A 27,821-nucleotide genomic window follows, 5' to 3' on the forward strand; every position below is an offset into this window, starting at 1 on the left:
GTGCAGAGAAGGCAGCCTGCAGGGAAGAAAAGAGGGGCTGAACCTGAATCAGACTCAGTACATAGCAACCTCTCTGCTCTCTAATCCAGCCCCTCCCCTCCAGTTCCCCCACTCCTCCTCCTGTATTGAAGGGGAAGGGGTGATATTGAAGCAGAATTAGAAAAGATAGAGAAGGGCAACCAAAATGATAAAGGAGTTGGAACGATTCCCCTATGAGGAAAGGCTAAAGAGATTAGAATATTTCAGTTGGGAGAGGAGATGTCTAAGGGGAGATATTGTAGAGGTTTATAAAATAATGCGTGTAATGGAATGAGTAAACGTTAATCGGTTGTTTACTCTTCCAAAAAGTACAAAGACCAGGGGACACACAATGAAGTTACTAGGTGATACATTTAAAACTAATAAGAAAAAATATTTATTTTAGTCAATGTATAATTAAGCTCTGGAATTCACTGCTAGAGGATGTGGTGAAAGTTGTTAGTGTAGTTGCGTTTAAAAAGGGAAAGTCCATAAACCATTATTAAGATAGAGTTGCACAAATTCACTGCTTATTCCTGGGATAAGCAGCTTGGAATCTGTCTACCCCTTTGGGATCCTGCCAGGTATTTTGTGACCTGGATGGGCCACTGTTGGAAACAGGATACCGGGCTTGTTGGACTTCTGGTCTGACCCAGTATGGCAAATCTTTTTCTTAAATGTTTGCCCACAAATCTCAAAAGGGAAAGTCCCATGTCTGAATAGTTAGTGTGGAAAGGGGAGTTTAGTTTTTCAACAAGCACTGTGGAAGAGGGTAGAAGAGAAGGAGGTAATTTTCTCCCTTTCATCCCTTTGGCAGCTCTAACAGCGATTAATAAAAAAAAAGCAGTGTAAAGTTCGGCCCGCCCCCCCCCCCCCCCCCGTGTGATGTCATCAGTCTGCGCCTGGCAGGAGTCCTCTCCCCTGTCCGAGCTCTGCTTTTCAGCTTTCCTCTCCCGTTGTAACAACCAGAGGCAAACACTCAGCTCTTCCCCATCCCGAGAAAGAGGCCCCCCCCCCCCCCCCCAATTCATTTCTAGTCCTGAAAGCAGCAACAGCAGAGAGGAAAATGCCTGCAGGAGCTTCTGCTCAGGTAAGAGATTGCTCCCAACTTCCTGTTCTCTCTCTCTCTAAACACTAAGAACATAGGGAATGTATCCCGCAAATCCCAATAGGAAAGTCTGCCTGTCTACTAAGTATTTATGGATCTGTCCCACCATCTATCCTCTTTCCTCCTCCAACCAACCAGTCTCCTCCCTCATTAATCTTCCTGTCTTTTTCCTGCCTACAGTTTAGCTTTCTCTGTTTCAGCTTGCTCTGTGCTATATTTATTTATTTGATTTCTATTCTGCTGTTTGATACTTCAATGCGCATTACATTCAGGTACTGTAGGTATCCTCCCTGCTTTACTAGCTATTGCTGTCATTCTCCTGCTCCTACTTAAGCCAAAAACTATGTGGCTTTGTTTCCTGTAGTAACTGGCAATGTCAGAAAGGAGAGACTGGTGGCAGTAAGGACCAGCTGCATAAGTGATGGTGGAAGCTGGCCTGTAGGGGTGGTTAACTCAGAGTAGGAGACTGACAGCAGCGGGGAGGAAGTGCATCTGTAGTGATGGGAACCCAAAGGGTAGGAGTGGAGCATGAGACTGGTGTCAGTTATATCACACATGCCTACAGCAGTGGTGGAAAAAAATAATAATTCCCCAGCACTAAGTAAGAGGTCTCCTGATGCAGAAGGGGCTGAGTGTTTCTGATTTGTGTTTCAGGTCCCAGTAATCTTTGAGGACATTGCTGTCTATTTTTCCCAGGAGGAGTGGGGGTATTTAGAAGAATGGCAGAAGGAGCTTTACAGGGAGGTGATGAAGGAGAATTATCAGACCATTGGCTCACTGGGTAAGGAGTACTTAAACTTTCTACATCCAGTCAAAACCCTGGCTGTATCATTCTATAGTAGCTGCAAAAGCCTTATTGTTCTTGCCGGGAGGCCAAATAAGAGGGCATTATCTGTAATTGTGTGTGTATCAGCTTGTGAGAATATATGTGTGACTGATTATATATGTGTCAGCATCTGAGAGTTTGTGTGTGATCGTGTACATGTCAGCATGTGGGAATCTATATGTGATTTATTGTGGGTGTGTCAGCATGTGAAAGTATGTGTGACTGGGTGTGTCAGCATGTGGATGTATGTGTGACTGTGTACGTCAGTGAGCATGTGTGTGTGGGTTAGCAAATGTGTGTATTTGAAAGCAAAAATTCTATGCACACCCCCAATGATTTCAAGGTGTTTGGAATCAAACGCTCCTAGGGGAGAGCAGGGGATTTTTAAAAATCTTTATTGGTTTTACTTATTGGTTGTTTGTTGCATCTGCTGTTTTGAAATATATTATTCTGGTTTGGGAAATTAAAAAAAAATGTTTGTTTTTAATTATTGGATATTTTATTCATTTGTATTGAAATATATATTCTTTTTATTAATATGATTTTACTATTATGACTGATTTATATTTCTTGATTTTATTGTTTGATGTTGTACGAGGAATGGAGGCTATTCTGTTTTTCCACTGTTGCACTGCGTGCAGGGTATGGCTTGTTGCGGTTTCCGGTTCAGTTTTGGTCTGTACATTTCTGTTTATGCTTTATGGTCTCTTTATTCTGTGTTTGGTGAGGGTGTTTCTGTGTTCTGCACATGTGATTGATCTGAGGTATTCTGCTAGCATGTAGTTTCTATGTAGATTGCTATAGATCCCTATCTTTTGTTTTCCTAATAGGGGATGTATTGGTGTTTTAGGACCAGGTGGAATAGTTGCAGTGTCGACTTTTCATAGGTAGGGTTGTTACAGTTTGAGTGCTAGCAGTTAGTGCTATTTTGGTATGGGAGGTTTGCTATATTGTAATTGTAATTCAGTTTAATTAAGGCTTTCTGAAGGCCAAGCCCACCCCCAACATGCATAACAATAGGCCTAATACCATAAGGGCTCCAAGTGTCTTTTTTTTTGTAGGGTTTTCTGGTTGGCACTATTGCAGTGTATATAAATATAATATACATGTTGCTTGAAATGATATTTTTACCTCAGAAGACTCTACTTTGAATATCTTTTTCATGTAGAATCTCCTAAACATAATCTATAATTGTGTGTGGGGAGGGTGCAAGCTGTAAGGCTCATCTAGGGGGCCTTATACTCAATCACTGGCCCTGGCTGCACTGGCTTAAATTCCATGTCAAACTGTGCTCCTTTGGGTCAGTGAATGTCCCCAGTCTTAGCTGCAGCAGTGAAATATGCAGTCTCAGCCATAGCCAAATTTTCTTTTTTTTTTAACCCCAGAAGAAGCCAGTTGCATGGATTACTCCCTAGGGGAGTAGAGCAGAGCCTGAAGAACCAGAACTGTAAAAGCAGCAGGCTCCACGGTCAATGGGAATGCTCTGTTGAGGGGACCAGAGAAGTGGAGGCAAGCTACAGTCACAGAAAGGGAAGGGATGAGCCAGGAGGAAATGCCTTGCATCGTTAGTCAGAATTCTGTCTGAGGGCGCTCCGCTGAGCTCTGAGCTGGCTGTGGAACCAGCGAGTCTCCTGGAGAGACAGGGGTGGGGGCAGAGAAGGGGTGGGAAAGGGAAGGCTGGGGAAGGGCTGGCCGCAAGCAAAATGATGCAGGAGACATTCACTAAGTGAGCGCACAACAGCAGAATGTGTGTATATGAGAGAAAGAGAGAGTGTGTGTGTGGTTTAAGAGCAGGTTGATTGACAACACCAGGCCACAAATCCAGGATATACATACATACATGACAGATTTAACCAAACGGATGTGAGGCCAGCCACTTCAATGAATGGAAGGGGGATTAAAGTTTGCTCATTCCTGGTATAGGGTAGGCTCTACTTCTTAGTTATTTACGAAAAAAGGTGACATTTATGATAGAGATATTTTGGTTCCAGGTCACATAATGGACCTTTCAAGGTTAGTTTAGCATGGTTTTGGGAGTTGTTGAAACATGCACCGCACAGAAAACTCTCAAGGGATTCAGACATATAATCCGTGGGCTTCCTTTGAAAAATATCCCCCGGACCAATATATTCTACAATCCGCCCCTGGTTGGAGAGGAGTGTAACAGGATAGAAAGGGAAAGTATTTCATGGTGAGGAGGAGGCTCCAGGGGCGATCTGGGAAACTACAGACCAGTGAGCCTGACTTCAGTGCCAGGAAAAATAGTGGAAAGTGTTCTAAACATCAAAATCACAGAACATATAGAAAAACATGGTTTAATGGAACAAAGTCAGCATGGCTTTACCCAGGGCAAGTCTTGCATCACAAATCTGCTTCACTTTTTTGAAGGAGTTAATAAACATGTGGATAAAGGTGAACCGGTAGATATAGTATACTTGGATTTTCAGAAGGCGTTTGACAAAGTTCCTCATGAGAGGCTTCTAGGAAAAGTAAAAAGTCATGGGATAGGTGGCGATGTCCTTTCATGGATTACAAACTGGCTAAAAGACAGGAAACAGAGAGTAGGATTAAATGGACAATTTTCTCAGTGGAAGGGAGTGGACAGTGGAGTGCCTCAGGGATCTGTATTGGGACCCTTACTTTTCAATATATTTATAAATGTTCTGGAAAGAAATACACCGAGTGAGGTATTCAAACTTGCAGATGATACAAAATTGTTCAGAGTAGTTAAATAACAAGCAGATTGTGATAAATTGCAGGAAGACCTTGTGAGACTGGAAAATTGGGCATCGAAATGGCAGATGAAATTTAATGTGGATAAGTGCAAGGTGATGCATATAGGGAAAAATAACCCATGCTATAATTACACAATGTTGGGTTCCATATTAGGTGCTATCACCCAAGAAAGAGATCTAGGCGTCATAGTGGATAACACATTGAAATTGTCAGTTCAGTGTGCTGCGGCAGTCAAAAAAGCAAACAATGTTGGGAATTATTAGAAAGGGAATGGTGAATAAAAGGGAAAATGTCATAATGCCTCTGTATCGCTCCATGGTGAGACCGCACCTTGAATACTGTGTACAATTCTGGTCGCCGCATCTCAAAAAAGATATAATTGCGATGGAGAAGGTACAGAGAAGGGCAACCAAAATGATAAAGAGGATGGAACAGCTCCCCTATGAGGAAAGACTAAAGAGGTTAGGACTTTTCAGCTTGGAGAAGAGACGACTGAGGGGGGATATGATAGAGGTGTTTAAAATCATGAGAGGTCTAGAACGGGTAGATGTGAATCGGTTATTTACTCTTTCGGATAATAGAAGGACTAGGGGGCACTCCATGAAGTTAGCATGGGGCACATTTAAAACTAATCGGAGAAAGTTCTTTTTTACTCAACGCACAATTAAACTCTGGAATTTGTTGCCAGAGAATGTGGTTAGTGCAGTTAGTATAGCTGTGTTTAAAAAAGGATTGGATAAGTTCTTGGAGGAGAAGTCCATTACCTGCTATTAAGTTCACTTAGAGAATAGCCACTGCCATTAGCAATGGTTACATGGAATAGACTTAGTGTTTGGGTACTTGCCAGGTTCTTGTGGCCTGGTTCGGCCTCTGTTGGAAACAGGAGCTGGGCTTGATGGACCCTTGGTCTGATCCAGTATGGCATTTTCTTATGTTCTTATGGGATAAATGAGAGTGGGGAGGTGGGAAAGTATTTCTTAGTAATTGTAGTGAGGAAGAGGAGGGGGATGGAGATAAATGAGGGAGGGGAGGTGGGGGAGGAGTGTAACAGGGGCCATCGTCTTCCTCCTCGAGGAGTTTGTAGAAGGGGTGGGTATGCCAGCACTGCAGAACTACCCTGGAGTCCGCTGATGCCTTCTATCGAGCACAGCCAGCAGCAGCAGAGCATTCTGGTGTGCAAGAGAGATGACCTGCGATGGATTCAAAAGGCGACCCGGGGGGGAAGCTAAGCATCTAGAAGAGGGACGAGCAACACGTCCGGATCCCCAGGAGTGTTTTCCGGCGTGGACGGCGAGGCCACGTCGCCAGGGATCGGTTGTTTGTTTTTTTTCATCGAGAACGTGCCTGGCCCCCACTGGGGCCTCAAGCTGACAGGAGCAAAGTTGCAGGGCCCCCGAAGTTAAAAACCCCACCGGGCTGTTCCCGCTTGTGGAGAGAGAGAATGTTCCCCGCCCGGGAGACGAGGAGCGGGAGCGCAGGTTAAAAGAGAAGTCCCAGTTGTAACCCAGACTGAGCGCGTTTGGGTGGTCCCAGTGGAAGCGGAGGAGCCTAAGAAGTCTGGAAAATATTGACCTAAAGGAAAGCGGTAACCCTGTGGCAACCCGAAGCGATACCCGACAGGCCCACGCGGTACCGACGACCCCGGCTGGACAGGCCAGCCTAGAGGTGGGAATACTGCCTCACCGGGCACTCTGGGGCCACCTCACGTGACAGGCTGATTCCCCCGGACTATATGACGAACTGCCTCATCGGGAGGCCTCCCTGAGCGAAGATTTGAGTTTATTCCACAAGCGGGCCTAGGGTGGTGAAGCCCTGAAGGAAGCTGCCAGCATTAGGGACTGCGGGGACTTAGATGAGGAGGGGTCGCACGGGCAACGACAAGTCAGCCTTTTCCCTCTGTTAAGGAGGAGGGACACGGGGTCCCGGCGCAGGGAGGCAGCCCGGGTACAGGCAGGCGCTCACCTGAGGGGGGGGGGGAGGGTAGGTGAGGGAGGGCCCTAGAAAACTCCCTGAGAACACCTCAGAGGGCCGGGCCTCCCTGCAAGGGATTCTGGGTGAAGGGAGGCTCCCCTCACCCACACTATAAGGAGTCGGGGCAGGAGGAGGCAGGACTGTGAATAGCTTAAGGTCTGCGAAGGTAAGCAGCCTCTTGCCCGTGCCTTTCTGTTGCGGCAAATGAAGTTCGTGTGTGGAAACAGCCAGAGTCTGCCTCCGTCTCTTCTCCCGGCTGTTTCCCAAGCTGCGGCCGCTCCCAGTTACCATAGCCCCTCCTTTATGGAGCTCGTCGGGGGTAAATGGTCTTGTAATACTTACACAGCAGCTTTCTGGCAGTTTTGGACCACTTGGGTCTCCCAGTGCCCCCCGTCCCCCTCTCCACACTGTGTACTGTCAACATGATCCTGCCTGACCCTGCTCTCCCATCACCAGTCCCTCAGGATCTGCCCCTAACCTGCTCAGTTTCTGTCACTGTTGTGCTTTCTTCCACCTCTGCTCAGCTCTCTCAGGCCTTCACTGCCCTCTCAGTAAAGAAATATTTCCTCCTCATTCCTCTGAGCCTCCCTCCTTCCACCTCTGTACCTGGAGCCTTTTTCTATAGAAAACGTCCCATTCTGGGGCCCTGGTGCAGCCCACAAGGTATCTGAATGTCTCTCTCAATGCATCTTTCCCTTCAGTGCAATCCTCCTGCAGAAAATGAGCAGTGATATTATACTGAGTGACTGTGAGAAACCTAATGCAGTGCTCTTACCCCAGGAACAGGCTCCCCGACCATCACCCCTGAGATTATATCCCACATTGAGCGAGGGGAAGAGCCGTACATTAGGGATGAGCCGGGATCAGAGGAAGGAGGCACTGGGAAAAGCAGCTGCTCAGGTGAGTGCAGGAATAAGAGGGAGCGGGGTCAGACTGCTGAGCTGGAGAGTGGAAGTGCAGAGACCCCTTCACAAGCTCCTCTGCAGATCTCTGGAATCACTCACAGGGTGTCTGTGACAGGCAGTGCTTGTGTCTGGGTCACTTATTCATATTCAGATACCCAAAGCCGCAGAGTGTGTGATTTACATAACATGATCTGTCCCTCACTGCGTTTTCAGCCACCTGCGGTACTGTCAGACAGCACAGCTGGGTTACTGTGAATGGCACAGCCATTAGTTTTCATGTTTAACTTTTATAGGTGCCGGCCATATCAGACCTGTGCTGATTAACAGATTCATGAATGATCTGCAAAAGGGAGCAGTGACTGAGGAGATAAACTGTGCAGATGAGAGAAAATTATTCAGAGTTGTTAAAACTTGAGTGTAATGTGAGGAAGTGCAGAGGGCGTGCGAGTGGCAGATGACATTTAATGTGCACCCGAGCGGAGCGAAGCACATGGGGGGGGAAAAGTCCTAACTATGGGCTAGGTAATCTCACTTCCCACGTTTCTGAAAAGCCCAGTACGGGGTCCTGCTGGTATAATCGGAGCAATAGCAGGAAAAATAAAATAAAAACTGAAAATGAGAGTCCCTATACATTATATAGAAATACATTTTTAAAAAAGGATGCAGATAATTTGCTTTGATACTTGTCTGTAATTCTGTCTGCAAACTCGCCCACACAGAGTCACCGCCTGCCTTTGTAGGGTGCAATTTCTGCATTTATATTTTTTTAAATGTAAAGAAGGAATGTAAATAGAACCGAAGTCCCCCTCCTCCACCCAGAATGCCTGTTTTTATTTGTGTAAAATAATACTTTTTTTCTGAGGACAGCAAGCTGGCGGTCCTCACATATGGGTGACATCACCCCTGGCTCAGTAACCCCCAGGGAAGGAATCTAGAGCCCCGTATACTGCTGGTAGGAAGGTGCCGCAGGCGTAGCCTCCTCCCGGTCTTCCCGGGCCAGGATGTGTGGGATTTCCTGGGACAGATGGAGGCAGGGGGTGAGCAGCTTCCTGAAAAGCAGCAGGACACCTTCCACTCAGGCATAGATGGGTCCCCTGGTGAGACCTCCCTTCTTTATTTATTTATTTGTTTATTTTTATTTTTTCTATACCGACATTCCTGTAGAAGTACAAATCATATCGGTTTACAACGAAACTTCAATTTCGCTCTAAGGCGGTACATGGAACAGTGAGGCCAGTTAACAGTAGAAACACTAAACGTAACCTGAAACTCTAGAGACTCATTTTAACATAATCTAAAACTCATGAAACTCGTATTAACAGAAAATACAGTAAATAATATAAATAAATCAATGTAATTGATGTGCATAAATAAGCTCAGGTGATGGAGGTAAAGAGGACTACCTTGGACTACCGCGTATGAATCTGGAGACCGCACCCTCAAAAGGAGGATATAAACAGGATGAGGTCGGCCCAGAGGGAGGCTGCTAAAATGGTCTTCATTCTGCAGCACACGGAGAGAGACTTAAAGATCCAAACACGCACACCCTAGAGGAAAGGGGAGATAGGATCGAGATGTTTAAATGCATCCAATCTAGCTGTTGATGCAGATGGTCTGTTAAAGACTGGATCAGCAATTCCGTACTGTGGGCCAGATTTTAAAAGGGTTACGCGCATAAGGTACGCGCGTAACCCATCTAAAACGGCCCTGCGCACGCCGAGCCTACATTGCATAGGCTTCCGGCGCGCGCAAAGCCCCGGGACGCACGTAATTCCCGGGGCTTTCTTGGGGTGGGCGTGTTGGGGAGCGTGACGCGATCGGCGCGTCATCCGGGGGCGTGTTGGGGGGTGTGACGCGGTTGGCGCGTCATCCGGGGGCGGTGCCGCGGGCGTGGTTTCGGCCCAGGGGTGTTCCGGGGGCGTGGCCGCGGCCTCCGGACCAGCCCCCGGACCGGAACATGGCGCCGGGCAGCCGGCCTGGCACGCGCAAAGTTACGCCTGCTTCGAGCAGGCGTAACTTCTGTGACAAAGGTGGGGGGGGGGGGGTTAGATAGGGCCGGGAGGTGGGTTAGGGAGGGGAAGGTGGGGGGAGGCGGAAGGAAAGTTCCCTCCGAGGCCGCTCCGATTTCGGAGCGGCCTCGGAGGGAACGGGCAGTGCGGGGAGGGCTCGGCACTCGTATGTTGCACAAATGTGCACCCCCTTGCACGCGTATCTTATAAAATCCGGCGTATTTTTTTGTTCGCACACGTGCTATGTTTTAAAAAGTACCCCAGCGTTTTGTTTGGGGTTTTTTTCATAAACCACATTTATTTTTATCTAGAATCTGATGCTCATCTATAAATTCCTCCAACTGTAACAAACCCCATTTCTCAATTACTTTGGCTAGAGTTGGAAGATTGGATATAGGTCTGTAATTTCTTACATCCACTAAAGGCAGTATCCTGTTTCTGACAGTGGCCAATCCAAGTTGCAAGTATCCAAACATTAAATAGATCCCAAGCTACTATTACTTATTGATTAATAGCAGTTTATGGACTTCTCCTCTGCACTGCATCCTGCATCCCAGCCAGCAGATCCTCTTCCTAAGTCCCACCCTCAACCCTGCAGGAGGACAAGGAGGAAGCAAGACCTGCTCTGCAGCTGCACCCACCGCACTGCATCCTGCACCCCAGCCAGCAGATCCTCTTCCTAAGTCCCACCCTCAACCCTGCAGGAGGACAAGGAGGAAGCAAGACCTGCACTGCAGCTGCACCCACTGCACTGCATCCTGCATCCCAGCCAGCAGATCCTCTTCCTAAGTCCCACCCTCAACCCTGCAGGAGGATAAGGAGGAAGCAAGACCTGCACTGCAGCTGTACCCACTGCATCCTGCATCCCAGCCAGCAGATCCTCTTCCTAAGTCCCACCCTCAACCCTGCAGGAGGACAAGAAAGAAGCAAGACCTGCTCTGCAGCTGCACCCACTGCACTGCATCCCAGCCAGCAGATCCTCTTCCTAAGTCCCACCCTCAACCCTAGAGGAGGTCAAGGAGGAAGCAAGACCTGCTCTGCAGCTGCACCCACTGCACTGCATCCTGCATCCCAGCCAGCAGACCCTCTTCCTAAGTCCCTCCGTCAACCCTGAAGGAGGACAAGGAGGAAGCAAGGTCTGCTCTACAGCTGCACCCACTGCACTGCATCCCAGCCAGCAGATCCTCTTCCTAAGTCCCACCCTCAACCCTGCAGGAGGATAAGGAGGAAGCAAGACCTGCACTGCAGCTGTACCCACTGCATCCTGCATCCCAGCCAGCAGATCCTCTTCCTAAGTCCCACCCTCAACCCTGCAGGAGGACAAGAAAGAAGCAAGACCTGCTCTGCAGCTGCACCCACTGCACTGCATCCCAGCCAGCAGATCCTCTTCCTAAGTCCCACCCTCAACCCTAGAGGAGGTCAAGGAGGAAGCAAGACCTGCTCTGCAGCTGCACCCACTGCACTGCATCCTGCATCCCAGCCAGCAGACCCTCTTCCTAAGTCCCTCCGTCAACCCTGAAGGAGGACAAGGAGGAAGCAAGGTCTGCTCTGCAGCTGCACCCACTGCACTGCATCCCAGCCAGCAGATCCTCTTCCTAAGTCCCACCCTCAACTCTGCAGGAGGACAAGGAGGAAGCAAGACCTGCTCTGCAGCTGCACCCACTGCACTGCATCCTGCATCCCAGCCAGCAGATCCTCTTCCTAAGTCCCACCCTCAACTCTGCAGGAGGACAAGGAGGAAGCAAGACATGCACTGCAGCTGCACCCGCTGCACTGCATCCCAGCCAGCAGATCCTCTTCCTAAGTCCCACCCTTAATCCTGCAGGAGGATAAAAAATCAAGATCTGCTCTGCAGCTGCACCCAATGCACTGCATCCTGCATCCCAGCCAGCAGATCCTCTTTCTAAGTCCCACCCTCAACCCTGCAGGGAGGACAAGGAGGAAGCAAGACCTGCTCTGCAGCTGCACCCACTGCACTGCATCCTGCATCCCAGCCAGCAGATCCTCTTCCTAACTCCCGCCCTCAACCCTGCCCTGCAGCCCATTTTTTTCCCTGGTTGGGGCTGTTCCTGAGTCCCAAACTCTGGGAGGAAAGCTGAATGTTAACAAGCCAGGGTGAGACTTAGCATGTGCTCTGCTCTCAGACCCTATCTCCCGTACAGAATCCAGCAGGGAGATTGGGCCATTCCCTGGGAGCAGAGCAGACAATGACACTGTCAGATGTTGACTCTCTAACATTGAGCTGCCAAACTCTGGACAGGTCTCAACTGAAAATAAGTCCACAGGGCAGGGGTAATAATTTTAGTCGTGTTGCTGGCTGGTAGGGGGAGAGAGAAGGAGCAATGTTGTTTTTAATGATAAACTGATGTCTGGCTAGGTTGTGTAGGGAATTTGGCTACAGTTTAGATTACCTGATATTAACAGATAATCTGCAACACAAATTCATTGGTTTTCCAGGTAATTAATGATTCGTTTTATTGTAGCAGCATACAATGATTTACACAGTAGACACAATTTAGTTTTACATTTCTGGTTTACCAGTCTAAAACACTCTCACTATCAAACTTAGCCAAACACCTGCATTATCCTCAATCAACTTGTGCTTCACAAATTCAATGCCAGTTAACTAGCTCCAGCTAAGGAAACAGCTAAGCCAGTTAATCTCACCCTTAGTCACAGCCCTGGAGGGTTGGGGATACTGTCTCGGCATAGAGCGAATACAGCCGTACCTCTGATGGCATAGGGCAGGTTAATAAACCATCAAAATGGCTTATTGGTACCAAGGCTGCGTCAGGGCGGTGCCTCGTTGGTAATGAGATATTCTTTCTCTTTGCGTTCTCTTGGCGTTCCGGCAGCTTTGCTAAGCACCGCTTAAATCTTAAAGAAGAGAAAAACTGCTTCTAAGATAAGTAACATAACGCCTATATTACGGTAGTTGCCGATAAAGAGTACCACCACTGGTCATTGGGCTTTATTGATAATTTCTCTAGACTGCGATAACTTGCAACAGTATTGCCTTGGCTTCGTACAACCAACCTGATTCGATTGTCACACTGTCAATGAGGCATTGAAGCCCTGGTACTAATAAGACACATAGTAGCTGATTAGCACATCTGTCTATTTTTAAACAAAAAAAATTAAAAAAAGGGTTTTTTTTTTAAAAGACCCATGATTGCACCGGCTGGTTCTAAATCTGATAAAATATTCAGAAATGATACCAGTGCTGAGGTCTTTATTCCTCTTAAATGTATTATTAACAAACGCTAGCAGTCCTTGATATCAACACTACATACACCAGCCATTTAGTATTTTTTCTGAACATAGCGCAGTTTAATGCCACAGGCTCAGGGCAGCACCCAGAAGGCCTGCAGATGTCTCCTATCAGCTATGCAGGCAAGAACAGGGTGGAAACAGCTTAACTTGCCAGGGGCTTAGGCAGGAATGAGGTTGGCAAGTAGGATTGCGCAGCTAATCCAGGGTTTAATGGAGCAGCCTTATGCCGAGCCAGAAGCCCAGCCACGCCTCTCAGTTGGAGCTTCGTGCAAAGTAATATCTAGAGGGCCGAGTTCAGGGATGGGGAGTTTTTCGTGAATGGCAGCAAGCATCTGCAAGTCAGCAGTCCTAAATCTGTAAAGTTCAAAGGGTTTTTTCTTTGTTCAGAGCTTCATACTTACGCAAAAGCATAGGGTTCAAACATTTAAGCTTGATTGGATGTCACCATTGTCCATAAGTTTGGGCTTGGTGGACTTCTAATGTGACGTCGTCTTAGCAGGTATGTATATGCATACTCGCAGGGAGATTAATGAGGTCGGTCAGGAGACATTCATGATCCTTTGTAACAAGCCATTGCTTCATGGCTTGTTACAAAGTTGCAATTAAGTCCATGGTTTAATACATCCAGGATGGACCAGCAAATTATAAGGTGCAAACAAATGTCTGCTAGAAGAATAATGGCAGTTTCTTCTCAGTTCTCTGTCATTCACATTAATTGCAGAGGACATAAGAACATAAGAACATGCCATACTGGGTCAGACCAAGGGCCCATCAAACCCAGTATCCTGTTTCCAACAATGGCAAATTCAGGCTACAAGTACCTGGCAAGTACCCAAATATTAGATAGGTCACAAGCTACTATTGATTATTAATTACTGTAATAGCAGTTTCCTGGCGTGTAGCCAGATGGACTCAGGACAAATGGGATAGTATCCACGTGCTAGCAGTTGGAGACGGATCTGACGTCAGCACAGGGGCGTGTATATATCCCCACAGGAAGCGCAGCTGTTCAGTAATTTCCGTCTCCAAAGCAGTTTGGAGTGCCTGCACGCTGGTTCAGCGTGCTTTCATTTTTGTTTTTCTTCTCTTCTAGATTCTACTTTACCTTTCTTCAACACCTTTTTGAGCCCCGCGCTCCTCAGGGGGCCGTTCTGGCCGTGCCCCCAGTTGAGCTTCCCGGGGTGACTGCCGTGGTCCCCCGGAGGTGTAAGTCCTCGGTTCAGCCGAGGCCCTCGCTCCCGGCGTGGACGAGGTAGCGGGTGCAGTGCCTCAACCGCGGCGGTGAAAGGTATCGGCCCTTTCCCCTCGCAGCCGGAGACCGCCTGTGATCCTGCCCGGCAGCGCTGAAGATTTGGTACGGCGTACGTCTCTTCACCCAGGTCTCCGCTATCTAGAGGACCGGCGGCGTGGCAAGCCGTGGAGGACGCCATTTGTGGCCTTACTCAGGTATTCCGCGCCTGTAATGGGCGCGGCTTTTATTTATTTTTTTTTCTTTTTTTTCCTCCTTGTTCTTGCTTCTTGGCTGCCACTGTGAGTATGTGCCGCATATTGCTGCTGTATGTCTATTGACTGCCCTTAGGTGTATATTGCTACCTGCTTCGTATTGTGCGGCTGTTTTTTCAGCACCTATTGCTGTCGCATACTCTTGCTATTGGGCGCCTGTTCCTACTCAGCGCCTATTGCTGCCGCTTACTATTGCTATTGTGCGCTTGTTTTGCTCAGCGCCTATTGCTGCCGCTTCCTATTGCTATTGTGCGCTTGTTTTGCTCAGCGCCTATTGCTGCCGCTTCCTATTGCTATTGTGCGCTTGTTTTGCTCAGCGCCTATTGCTGCCGCTTACTATTGCTATTGTGCGCTTGTTTTGCTCAGCGCCTATTGCTGCCACTTCCTATTGCTATTGTGCGCTTGTTTTGCTCAGCGCCTATTGCTGCCGCTTCCTATTGCTATTGTGCGCTTGTTTTGCTCAGCGCCTATTGCTGCCGCTTCCTATTGCTATTGTGCGCTTGTTTTGCTCAGCGCCTATTGCTGCCGCTTCCTATTGCTATTGTGCGCTTGCTCTATTCAGCGCCTATTGCTGCCGCATCCTATTGCTATTGTGCGCCTGTTCTAGCCTGCGCCTATTGCTGCCGCATAGGAAGCGCACGCTTGCTATATTCTGCTCATGGATCAGCTCGCAGCCGCGGCCGCAGCTGCGCCGCCACTTGCCCTAGACGTTTCAGCTCTGGGCCTCTGCTCCGCGTGCCACCTTCGTGCCACGCGCGGTACTGACCCCGACTCACTGTGTACCCAATGTGCGGCGGCCGGGGGACCCTCCGGCCAGGACCAATCTCAGCCGCAGTTTTTTGATAGTTCACCTGCGGCTACCCCGGATTTGGGAGGCGGTCTCGACCGCTCGGGAATCCCGGGGGATCTGGTACCCCGGCGTTTTGAGGCGGCTTCCATTTCCTGGGTGGATCTTTTTCAGGGAATTCATGCCTTTGTCCAGATGCAGACGGCTTCGCGTCCTGCCCCTACGGTCCTTGCTGCGCCTGTTCTTCCGGCGGTTGCTGCGGTTCCTGCGGGGGCGGCGTCTCCGGCGCATACTGCGGCTGCCGCCATGATGGCAGCCTCTAGGGATCCGGTTCCGGGTCCCTCGCAGCCTTCTCGGGAGCGGGACCTCCCGCTATTGGACAGTCCCGATCACTCGGACCAGGAGGTTTCGCCAGACGAGTCCGAACTCCTGGACGAAGGGGACCTCCCCCCGGGGATTGCGCCATATAGGATTATGCGGCGCTTTTTCCCTAAGGAGGACCTCTCGGACCTCGTGTCTCAGTGTCTGGCGGAGTTGGAGATCACTGGACCCAGTGCTTCGATTCCTTCTGCGCAGAACCCCCTGCTGGAAGGTCTTCGTCCTACAGCCCGCCATTTTCCTTTCTTGCAGGCAGCTCAGCAACTCATTGATTTGGAATGGGCAGCACCGGCGGCCTCCTTTCAAGGGGGCCGGGCCCTGAAAGGCATGTACCCATTGGCACCGGCTCTCCAGGACCTCCTGGCATGCCCTCAGGTGGACGCCTTAATTAGCGCTGTGGTCAAGCGCACTACCATTCCTGTGGAAGGGGGTTTGGCCCTCAGGGAGCCCCAGGACAGGCGGATGGACGCCATTCTGAAGCAAAATTTTGAGGTGGCAGCTCTTTCTTTGAGGATTGCGGCCTGTTGCACGGTGGTCACTCGTGCCTGCTTGTCTCAGGTCCGGAACAACGCTCCGGCGGCTGACATGGAGCCCGCTCTTTTCCTTCCTCACCGATGCCGCATCGGATTTGGTTCGAACCACGGCTAAGGGGATCTCGTCTTCCGTGGCCGCCAGGAGACACCTATGGATCCAGCCATGGTCCGCTGATGCCCCTTCCAAGTCTCGCCTCACCAAATTGCCTTTTCAGGGCTCGTTTCTGTTTGGCAGTGACCTTGATAAGCTTGTCGCTTCCTGGGGTGCCTCTCCTGTGCCTCGCCTACCAGAAGACCGGTCCAGGAGGGGACAGCGCTCCGGTCCCCGGCCCTCCAGGGGCAGGGGTTCACAGCGATTTGTTCCATATAGAGGGCGCTACCAGACGCCGCGTCCTCCGGCCAGGAATCAGTCCTTTCGGTCCAGGCTGCGCAGACGGGGGAACGGGCCGGGCGGGGGTCCCGGTCGCATCCCACAATGAGAATTTGCCGATTCATCTGGGGGACGAAGCCATAGGGGGCAGGTTGACCCTCTTCTACCCCAGATGGGTCGAGATCACGTCGGACCAGTGGGTCCTCGCAGTTATCCGAGAGGGGTATTATCTGGACTTTCATCATCTTCCTCCGGACAAGTTTGTGGAGTCTTCATGTTCCCCGCTCAAGAAGGCAGCATTGGCGGCCACCCTGACGAGGCTCCTGACCTTGAACGCCATCCTCCCAGTGCCTGCCTGGGAAGTGAATTCTGGACACTATTCCATTTATTTCATAGTACCCAAGAAAGAGGGCACTTTTCGGCCTGTGCTGGACCTCAAATCCCTCAATCGGTACTTACGGGTGCCGAGGTTTCGCATGGAAACTCTGCGCTCCGTCAAAGCCGCAGTCCAGCCCGGAGAGTTCCTCACGGCTTTAGACCTGTCCGAAGCCTATCTTCATATTCCGATACATCCGGATCATCAGCGCTTCCTCCGCTTCAAGGTTCTGGACCGCCACTTCCAGTTTCGAGCTCTCCCCTTCGGGTTGGCCACCTCCACGAGGACATTCACCAAGGTGATCGTGGTTGTGGCGGCGGCACTCAGGCGGGACGGGATCTTGGTCCATCCCTACCTAGACGACTGGTTGATCAGGGCGAAGTCCCGAGCGGAGAGCCTGCGGACAACCGACAGGGTGATCGCCCTTCTGGAAAGCTTGGGCTGGGTCATCAACCTCAGCAAGAGCTGCCTACAGCCTTCCCAGTCCATAGAATATCTGGGGGTAAAGTTCGACACTCGGGCGGACACGGTCAGTCTTACGTCCAAGAGACAGTTGAAGCTTCGGCAGCGTATCCAGTATCTGTTGGGAACCAGTCGGCCGTTAGCTTGGGATTATCTGCAAGTTCTGGGTCTCATGGCCTCCACTCTGGACGTGGTGCCTTGGGCACGAGCCCATATGAGACCACTACAGCATTCCCTGCTCTCTCGCTGGAGCCCCCATCACCGAGCCTATTCCACGCGCCTCCCTCTGCCGGTCCATGTTCGGACCCAGCTGCGGTGGTGGTTGCGGTCCGACCACCTGAGCAGGGGGTCGCGGATGTCCTCGCCCACGTGGATCTTGCTCACCACGGATGCCAGCCTCAGCGGCTGGGGAGCACATTGCGAAGAACTCACTGCGCAAGGGCGTTGGGACAGGGAGGAGTCCACATGGAACATCAATCGCCTGGAAGCCCGGGCAGTCAGACTGGCCTGCCTTCGTTTCGCTCCGCGGCTGCGGCACAGAGCTGTCAGGGTGATGTCCGACAACGCCACCACGGTGGCCTACATCAACCGTCAGGGTGGAACCAGAAGCCGACAGGTATCTCTAGAAATCGCCCCACTAATGGTTTGGGCAGAGGCGAATCTGCGGGACATCTCCGCCGTCCACATTGCCGGGAAGGACAATACCACAGCAGACTTCCTCAGCAGGGGACGCCTGAATCCAGGCGAGTGGCAGCTGTCCCCCACAGCTTTCCAGATGATTGTCGATCACTGGGGGCTCCCGGCCATGGATTTACTGGCAGACAAGTCCAATGCTCAGGTACCCAGATACTTCAGCCGCAGGCGCGACCCGTGCTCGCACGGCATCGATGCTCTGGTCCAGCCGTGGCCTCCGGGGACTCTTCTATATGCCTTTCCCCCGTGGCCTCTACTGGGTGCCCTCATCCACAGGATTCGGTCACACCAGGGCCTAGTTCTTCTGGTGGCCCCGGACTGGCCGAGAAGACCCTGGTACGCGGACCTCAGACGCCTGCTGGCAGGGGAGCCTCTCCCCTGCCTCCTCTCCGGGACCTTCTACGTCAAGGTCCCATTCTGCACGGGGATCCGGCTCAGTTCTCTCTTACGGTCTGGCCATTGAGAGGGCTCGACTGAAGAAAAAGGGTTACTCGGGGCCTGTGATTACTACACTCCTCCGGGCTCGCAAGTTTTCCACTTCCCTCACCTACGTACGGATCTGGAGAATCTTTGAAGCATGGTGCGACTCTCATGGCACCAGTCCACATGCCGCCACTATTCCTATTGTGTTGGATTTCTTGCAGGATGGGCTTCAGAAGGGTCTCTCCCTCAGCTCCATCAAGGTTCAGGTAGCGGCACTATCGTGCTATGGACCCAGGAGAGGTGGCAAGACTATCGCCAAGCACCCTGATGTTTCTCGTTTCCTGCAAGGCGTCAAGCATATTCGTCCGCCACTAAAGTGGCCTATACCCTTCTGGAACCTTAATCTGGTTCTGGATTTCCTTGCGGGATCCACCTTCCGACCCCTTCGGGGCTTGTCTCTACGGTCTCTAACCCTGAAGTTGGTATTCCTGCTGGCCGTATGCTCCGCACGCCGCGTCTCTGAACTACAGGCGCTGTCCTGCCGTGACCCCTTTCTACGTATCACTTCGGAGTCTATCCATCTTCGGACGGTTCCCTCCTTTCTCCCTAAAGTGGTTTCACAGTTTCATCTTAACCAAACCATATCCTTGCCTACCACGGTAGGTTTGAAGAAATCTGAAGAAGGCCGTTTATTACGCCATCTCGACCTCGGCAGATTGCTGCCCAGGTATCTGACAATGACTCAAGACCTGCGGAAGACAGACCGTCTGTTCGTCCTACACAGCGGGAAGAAGCAAGGTGAAGCGGCCTCTCGGCCCACCATTGCCCGCTGGATTAAAGACGTTGTCAGAGCCGCCTACGTGGAGGCTGGGAAGGCTCCGCCTCTTCGGGTTAAGGCTCATTCTACCAGAGCCCAAGCGGCGTCTTGGGCTGAATCCCGGATGCTGTCACCGGCGGACATCTGTAAAGCGGCGACATGGTCCTCCCTCCATACCTTTTCTCGGTTCTACCGTCTGGATGTCCAGGCCATGGAGGACTCGGCCTTTGCGAGGGCGGTACTACATGGTCCTCAGGCAGCCTCCCGCCCAGGCGGGGTGTAAAGCTTTGGTACATCCCATTTGTCCTGAGTCCATCTGGCTACACGCCAGGAAATGTTCAGATTACTTACCTGGTAATCTTGTTTTCCTTAGTGTAGACAGATGGACTCAGCATCCCGCCCAGCTGCCTGTGTACATGGGTTTTCACCGATTCCAGGTAAGCCTTTGACATTTGTTTTCCTAAGAGCGTACACTCTGCCTATATCCACGCCTTCCGGTTGGGAAGGCTGGCGGTCTCCGGCCACTGTCAATCGGTCAGGGGAGGCCTGTTTTCACTTTTTTCTTTACTTTTCATTGAGCGTCAGTACACACATCCATAACAGCTTTTGCAAGGAAGATTACTGAACAGCTGCGCTTCCTGTGGGGATATATACACGCCCCTGTGCTGACGTCAGATCCGTCTCCAACTGCTAGCACGCGGATACTATCCCCATTTGTCCTGAGTCCATCTGTCTACACTAAGGAAAACAAGATTACCAGGTAAGTAATCTCAACATTTATGGATTTTTCCTCTAGGAACTTATCCAAACCTTTTTTAAACCCGGTTACACTAACTGCTGTAACCACATCCTCTGGCAATGAAGTCCAGAGCTTAACTATGTGCTGAGAGAAAACGAATGTTCTTTGATTTGTTTTAAATGTGCTATTTGCTAACTTCATGGAGTGCCCCCTGGTCCTTCTATTATCTGAAAGAGTAAATAACTGATTCACATCTATCCTATTTTGCTAGTTTGATTTTGAAAGAATTTTATGTATTTTGTTATTTTTAGAATGATTATAGTATAATTTTACATGTTTTTACTATTTATAGAGTTATTTTATTTTTTATTTTATTTTATTGAATGCTTTTAGGACATGTCCTTAAAGATTGCCCAGTGATTTAGTGTAAACCGACATGAAGTGTATACAATATGTTTCAGTATATAAAAATGCCTACATAAATAAATAAATACCCATTCTAGACCTCTCATGATTTTAAACACCTCTATCATATCCCCCCTCCGCCGTCTCTTCTCCAAGCTGAAAAGTCCTAACCTCTTTAGTCTTTCCTCATAGGGGAGCTGTTCCATGCCCCTTATCATTTTGGTCACCCTTCTCTGCACTTCCTCCAGTGCAGCTGTATCCTTTTTGAGATGCGGTGACCACATGGCTTGGACTCTATCTTGTGTTGCTCAGGGTCTGCACTTTGGTTCAGCTGTGCATATCTATAAGGGTGTCTGTCTTATACCCTACAGAGGTAAAGAGGTTTCTTTTTTTCTTTTCTGTGGATAATACTATTGAGGGAGGGAAAAGGGGAGTGAGAGAGAGGCTGTGGGTTTTTTTTTTGTTTGTTTGTTTGTTTTTTTAAATAAGAGCAACTTTTCTTTTCTTTTTGGAAAACAATGTTCTTAAATTGGCTAGTTGCCTTCTTAAAATGACACAGAGCAGCTGCAGGGCTGATCCATGAGATTAAAGACTGGGTGGGGGAAGTGTATATCTCCCACTCCCCGCTTTTTAATTTTTGTGGGTGCAGTCGGTCTACAGAATTTAAGGAAGGTACCTAGCTGGTCCCTGGCATACAAAAGGTGGAGAAGCGCTGGTCTAGGTCATCCCAAAATACTGCAGAGAGGAGGTGACATGGCTGCTTTACATCCCTGTTTCCTCTGAGCGGGGCGGGTCTCAGGCATAGGCAGGCGCCTTGGGTGCCAAATTCTGAAAGTGCCCAAAAACTGGGACTCCCCCCATGGCACTCTGCTTTCTAGGGGGAGGGGAAGGCGAGAATCCCATTCCTTAAGCCCCTCTGCTTATTGACTCCTTTATCTTAAATCCCCAGCCCTGCCTCTGAGCTGTGTTAATGCTGGGGAAACCCTGCCCATTGTCACTGTGAGTCTCCCTGACATCAAGTAACATCTCTCCTTTTATTTTCTTATCCAGACATCGATGAGTCCAAGAGAAAACGTAAGGAGTTGCATCCTGAGGAACATCTGGAAGTGACTAAACCTTTATCAGAGGAAGAGAGAATGGATGCCTGCCCATGTTGTGACTGGGGGAAAAACAGCTGGACTCAATATAAACCAGAGGAGAGTCTGACAAACCCAGCAGGAGACTCTGCTGAGGATGGGATTCCTTGTGAGCAAAGTACCGGTGATATCCCTCACTCTATAGGGCAACAGAAAACAGGAGAAGGGTATGAATGTAATGAATGTGGGAGCTGCTACATGGATCAGGGATCTCTAAATTCACACCAGAGACTGCATGGAGGAGAGAGACCCTATACACGTACAGACTGCAGGAAGATCTTCTATCAGGAACAGCAGCTCGCAGCGCACCAGAAATTCCACACCAACCAAGATAAATCATTCCCCTGTCCTGAATGTGGAATAAGCTTCCTTCAGGAAAAATATCTGGAAATACACCAGAGAACTCACATGGAAGAAAGACCATTTCAGTGTCCTGAATGTGAGAAAATCTTCAGTCTGAAGAAATCTCTTATAAAACACCTGAGTATTCACAGTGCAGAGAGAGCCTTGCATCAGACTACATGTGAGGAAAGCTTCAGGCAGAAGCAAACTCTCAAACAACTCCTGAGTATTCATATTAGAAAGAGACCGCTTTCATGCCGTGAATGTGGAAAAAAATTTCCAAATAAAGTAATATTAAAATCTCACCAGAAGAATCATAAAATAGAGAAACCATTTCCCTGTAGTGAATGCCATAAAAGAATTGTTTCTCCATTAGAATCGAAAAACCACCAAAAGAGTCACACAGGAAAAAAATTATTTAAACATACTGCATGTGATAAGAGCTTCTTTAATCAGTGTGAGCTGAAAAAGCATAAAAAGATACACATGGCAGAAAAAACATTTTCATGTAATGATTGCAATAAAAACTTCTATTTGAAAGCAGACCTGAAAATGCACAGAATAACCCACACAGGAGACAAACCATTTTCATGCACTGAGTGCGATAAAAGATTTAGGCGTAAATGTCTTCTGAAAAAGCACCAAATAATCCACACAGATGAGAAACCTTTTATATGTACTGAGTGTGATAAAAGCTTTGGGCTGAAATCTAGTCTGAAAATACACCAAATAATCCACACGGAAGAAAAACCATTTCAATGTAGCGAGTGTAATAAAAGCTTCGGGCTAAAATCTAGACTGAAAACACACCAAATAATTCACACAGGAGAAAAACTATTTACATGTAACGAGTGTAATAAAAGCTTCCGTTTGAAAGTAGATTTGAAAACACACTAAACAATCCACACTGATGAGAAACCATTTACATGTACTGAGTGTAATAAAAGCTTTGGTCGGAAATCTAATCTAAAAAACCACCAGATAACCCACACAAGTGAAAAACCATTTACATGTACTGAGTGCGATAAAAGATTCAGTAGAAGATCAGGCCTGAAAAGTCACAAAATAATCCACACTGGAGAGAAACCATTTACATGTACTGAGTGCGACAAAAGCTTCTGTTGGAGATCAGAGCTGAAAAAGCATCAAAGGTTCCACTTTGGTGAGAAACCAATTACATGCACTGAGTGTAATAAAAGTTTCAGTGGGCGATCAGGTTTAAAAAGGCACCAAATAATCCACACGGGAGAGAAACCATTTACATGTATTGAATGTGATAAAAGCTTCTGTTGGAGATCAGAACTGAAAACACATCAAAGGGTCCATAGGGGAGACAAACCATTTGCATGTAATGAGTGTAATAAAAGTTTTCGGCAGAAACCTAATCTAAAAACACACCAAAGAATCCACACAAGAGAAAAATCATATTCATGTACTGAGTGTGATAAAAGCTTTGATCCAAAATCTAGGCTAAAATTGCACCGAATTATCCATACAGAAGAGAAACTGTAGACATTTACTGTGAGTAATAAAAGCTAGAAGTGAGAGAATAATCAAATTGAGTAAATGCATTAGTGTTTCTCACAAAGTCTTAATGATTACCTTCATATGGTGACATTTGTTGCATGATACCTAAATTAAATCTCAGCTAGGTGTCTACGTCTATTGAAGTATGATAGGATGTAGTCTGAGCACTAGGGCTAATGATGGTGGTAGTAATGGTGCTGAATCTTCAGGTGAAGATAAAATCCCTGGTGCAGCTGTAGCCCATGATGATGCTGTTCATGGGCTCTCTGCAGCAGCCGAGAAACCACTGAAGCTAATGAAAAAACTGAGAGGAGTATCTATTATTAGGTGGACCACTGAAGATAAAAAGGAGGTAGTGTACTGTAATTTTTTTTCAAGAAACCCTATATTTATACCTCTGGTTACACAAAGCCCTCCAAAAAAATGGAAGAAAAATTATATGAAAAGAAAAGCTGCAAAAGGCAATTGATGAAAATGTAAAATTTTTATTTGGACGTCATAACACAGAAATACTTAAGTGATGATTTTAGAACAGTTGAAGGAGGATGTTGACAGAACTGAAAAAACATGGGAATGCAGAAAGGAACTTCAGGGGAGAGGTCACAGTGATTTATATCCTGCCAATTACCAGACTGTTCTAGGCAGGTTACAAAAAAACATCAACATCGTCTAAAACAAATAACATAAAAATATACAAACACAATAATAAAAGCTAACAGTGTCAACTAAAACAAATCACACATCAAGAATAAAAGCCTCCCTAAACAAATGTGTTTTTAATAGCTTCCTGAATGCCTTATAATCTCCTTCTAGGCGGAAAGACAAGGGCAAGTTATTCCAGACATAAAGAGCAGCAAAAGAGAATGCATGGTTACTACTCTCTTTTAAACAGAGCTTCCTCTTATTGGGCAAGTCCAGCAAAAATAAATGCTCAGAAAGCAAAGCCCTGGGAGGACAATACCAACTCCCAAAATCTTTCAAATAAGAATGAGCACCTTTGGGTACAGCCCTGAATACCAAAATGACAATCTTAAACTTGATTCTTTGTTCGATGGGAAGCCAGTGCAAGGTTTTCAATACTGGCGGAATATAATTGCCTAAAGCTCAGCCAGCTACCAAGACGTTGTAGGGCTAACAACTTGCAATTGTGAAGGCCCACATATAAGGAGTTACAGTAGTCAGTGTTGGTTAAATATCATTAAAATCTAAAATGTACTTCAAGCTTCTCAACTGCCTTAATTAAAACAAAAACAACAACTTTTTATCACCAGTTTCAGTTGTGAATCAGATTTAGAAAAAGAATCAAACAGCATTCCAAGGTTGCAAACTACATTAGAGACCAGGGTTAACATGAAGGCATCAGCACATCTAAAGGGGCATGTGAAATCAGGTCAGCCTCTGTTTTAGCAAGATTTAACAAAAGACCGTTCTCGCCCATCCAATGCTTAACCAAATTTAAAACCAGACACACCAATGGAAGTGTCTCAGACATACCCACTGACACTAGGAACAAAAGCTCTATGTGGTCAGCATATGTTTTAAAATGAATTCCCAAATCTTGCAACAACAGGCATAAAGGATGCATATAAACATTAAGAAAAAAAAAAAAAAAAGGGAGGAAGAGGAAGTGACATCACCTTCCAGGATGGGAGCCTGAAACAATCGCTTTGGCCACATGGTTTTTTTTGTTTTGCTAATTTAAAGCAAATCCAGCATGTTTACTACATCGTTTTCCGCATTTTGATGATCAAGTTTATCTCGTGGTGATGGCGACTCGACGAAAGACAGCGAATCCAAAGCATTTTCTTAAGGTCGGCAGCGTGACAGCAAAGTGCTTGAGTAGGTTGCAGATCACAAGGGAACAGACCTCCTCTGATTCTGAACCTGACAACGTGGCGGGAGAGACAGGACTGTCGGAACAAGCACTCGCCTGAGCTGAATTAAAAGGCTGGTTCCGGGATCTTTGCAGAGATATATTGTCTGTTAAAAAGGAAATCAGGGACTTACTGACGGAGCTTCAGGGTGAAGTGTCTGATCTGGGCAGTCGTGTGGAAGAAGTGGAACGGAGACAAGAAGAACAGGAATTATAAATAACGGAGGCCCTGAGATCTACATCCTCCTTATTGGAACACCAAGCTGAGATCTTAGATAAGATTGAAGATTTGGAAAATAGATCTCGGTGGCATAATATTCGGAATAGAGGCCTGCCTGAAGAAGGGCAATTCGAGGATGTGATCATTGTGACACCGCATCTGCTCCACTCTTCTGTGCGGTAACGGTACAGAGTCGGCAGAATGTCCAGTGGTTTTTGTAGAGCAGGCACATTGGGCACTGGGGCCATGGAAAGGAAATCTTCCATGAGATAATAGTGGCCCACTTGAAGGATTTGCCAGAGAAAGAACGAGTTTAGAGCAAGGCTAGGGTTCAAGGTATTGGGCTTTGGGAAGGACATAAATTATCTTTGTATAATGATTTGGCTCCGGCTACCCTGCATCGTCCAGGGGAAATGAAAGATATATAACAAGGAGACTTAGGAGAGAAAACACACGGCACCGCTGGACTTTTCCTTTTGGTTTAAGATTCACTGTAAACGGAGTCGCTCATAAGATCAAGTCGAGGGAAGAAGCGATACAAGCATTGGATATTTTGGATCTCCAACTGGGAGAATCGAGGAAGAAGATAGGCGTATCCATGGTGACTAGGCAAGCCTTTTCGAGATGGAAAACAATCATCTAAGACTTGAATGAAGAGTTTCAGCTTGGCTAATTAGCTAAAGTTTTGTTGTTCATACTTTTTCTATGCTCTCCATATTAAGAACATCACTCTGTTGGTTTGTTTATATTTGAGTTTGAACATTTGTTTTCTCTATATCTGTGTTTGTCTATACGTGTGCCATATTGCTCTACATCTGGGAGTTGGGGGTCACTCTTCCTTAGGGACAGATATGGGCTGGAGGACTATGGGTCATAGAGGGAGGGGGGATGTGGATGGGTGGACATGGGAAAGGAGGGGGTGGGTAGGGGGGGAAGAGGTGTTAGGAAAGCAAAGCTGAAATCCTTTTTTTATAGCAGAGGGAAGGAGGGGGTGGTATTGACATTTCATGACTTCCAATAATAAAATCGAATCAGGGACGGAATACACCTACTACTGTATTTAAGGAGCTTAAATAGATTGAGGGCAGCTATTACCTTTATTCAGGAGACGTCTTAGGAAGAAAGAGGAAGCGTTATTGCAATTAGCCCCAGGTTTTGTTAGTCTCTGCGTGTGATAATAAAAAGATCACAGGAGTGGGAATTCTTTTTCATAGACTGTTCAAGTTAACGAGTGAAACGAGATAAAGAGGGCCACTTTATACTTCGTCAGGCTAACACTGAAGGCCTAGATGTTACTCTGTCTAACACGTATGCTCCCAGTCAGGATCAGGGTTTCTTTTATGAATCTTTAACAGAACAGATTGTGGGTTTTCCTAATAGCCCTGTTATAGGAGTAATGAAGAGGCCTCAGACAGTTTTCATGGCAGGAAGGAAGAGGGAGAAGGCAAAGAGGGTTTGTCCTCAGAGCCTCTTCCTTTTATTGTACATTCATACAAAGGCAGATGATGTGTCATTACATGATTGGCTACTTTCCCATAGCAACAGACGAGTCCTTACACCATTGGCTTTGGCTCAGGGGGTGTGCACGGATCATATCATTGGCTGCTGAATTCTATACCTCCTGACTTTGTCCTGCCTCTGACTAGGGAACACCCAGCCCCTCTTTCAGGCTAACAGGATTAATTATAAGCCAGAGAAATACATGAAGTCAGGTATCCTCTCCTTGGCAGAGACTTAAGCACAAGTGATGCTTTTATTCAGGCAAAGGTCAGGGAGAAGGGAAGTTAGTGTTTAAACCCTGAAATGGCTTGCTGGCAAGCGCATATTTCCCACATCTCACCCTTTCTGTTTTTGTTTAGGGCAGCTCAGTAAAGCTTTAGACCCTTACTGAAATCTGTTATGTCTTGGTATGGGCTGGAAATAGGGGAAGAGGGTTTATGGAGAGAAGAAAGCTATAATTCGACGTGGTGTGCCAGCTGCCGATGAGCTTCTGAATCTCCATATCACCCAGAGCTGGTGCAGCGTGGTGTGCCAGGATTCCCTATTAGGCATCTTACAAGACATCTTTGTATCCGGGCTGAGAGCAAGGTTTCAATATGGATATGAGGGTTGGGTATGCACTGAATACAGCATCACAGGCAGATAATTAAGATAATTACAGTCATTATTTATTTATTTATTTATTTAATTTTATATACCGGCAACCGTTTGCACATCGTGCCGGTTTACAGATAACTTACAAACCAAGATAAATATAGGCGGAGCCTTTACAAAGAACTGTGTGTAACATGAGCATAGTAACATAGTAAGAACTCGAAAACTAGGGGAGGGAGGGGTGAGGGTGATCTTGACGAGGGGGGGGGGGGGGGCGGGGGGGTGAGGACGGGTACA

The 27,821-nt window shown here is 47.8% G+C and overlaps 2 protein-coding genes across 4 annotated transcripts; both read left to right on the forward strand.

Annotated features, from left to right (window-relative positions):
- Positions 1-920: 920 nt before the first annotated feature.
- Positions 921-22,738, forward strand: LOC115085882 (gastrula zinc finger protein XlCGF26.1-like). Of its 3 annotated transcripts, none has more exons than XM_029592418.1 (4): positions 921-1,108; positions 1,781-1,907; positions 7,440-7,559; positions 21,383-22,738. In XM_029592418.1, the coding sequence occupies exons 1-4, from the start codon at positions 1,085-1,087 to the stop codon at positions 22,705-22,707; spliced, it is 1,596 nt and encodes a 531-aa protein (XP_029448278.1). In that variant the 5' UTR covers positions 921-1,084; the 3' UTR covers positions 22,708-22,738. The 3 variants fall into 3 exon arrangements, with proteins under 3 accessions (XP_029448278.1, XP_029448279.1, XP_029448280.1); XM_029592419.1 differs by having other exon boundaries at positions 1,823-1,907; XM_029592420.1 differs by lacking the exon at positions 7,440-7,559.
- LOC115083165 (gastrula zinc finger protein XlCGF7.1-like) lies at positions 22,708-25,001 on the forward strand (the record flags this gene model as incomplete). Its single annotated transcript, XM_029586972.1, has 1 exon — positions 22,708-25,001. A coding segment is annotated over one exon (615 nt), but the record flags the coding sequence as incomplete, so codon positions are not given.
- Between the last annotated feature and the right edge of the window lie 2,820 nt (positions 25,002-27,821).

This window comes from Rhinatrema bivittatum, chromosome 2 (genome assembly GCF_901001135.1).
Source record: "Rhinatrema bivittatum chromosome 2, aRhiBiv1.1, whole genome shotgun sequence".
Lineage (NCBI taxonomy): Eukaryota > Metazoa > Chordata > Amphibia > Gymnophiona > Rhinatrematidae > Rhinatrema > Rhinatrema bivittatum.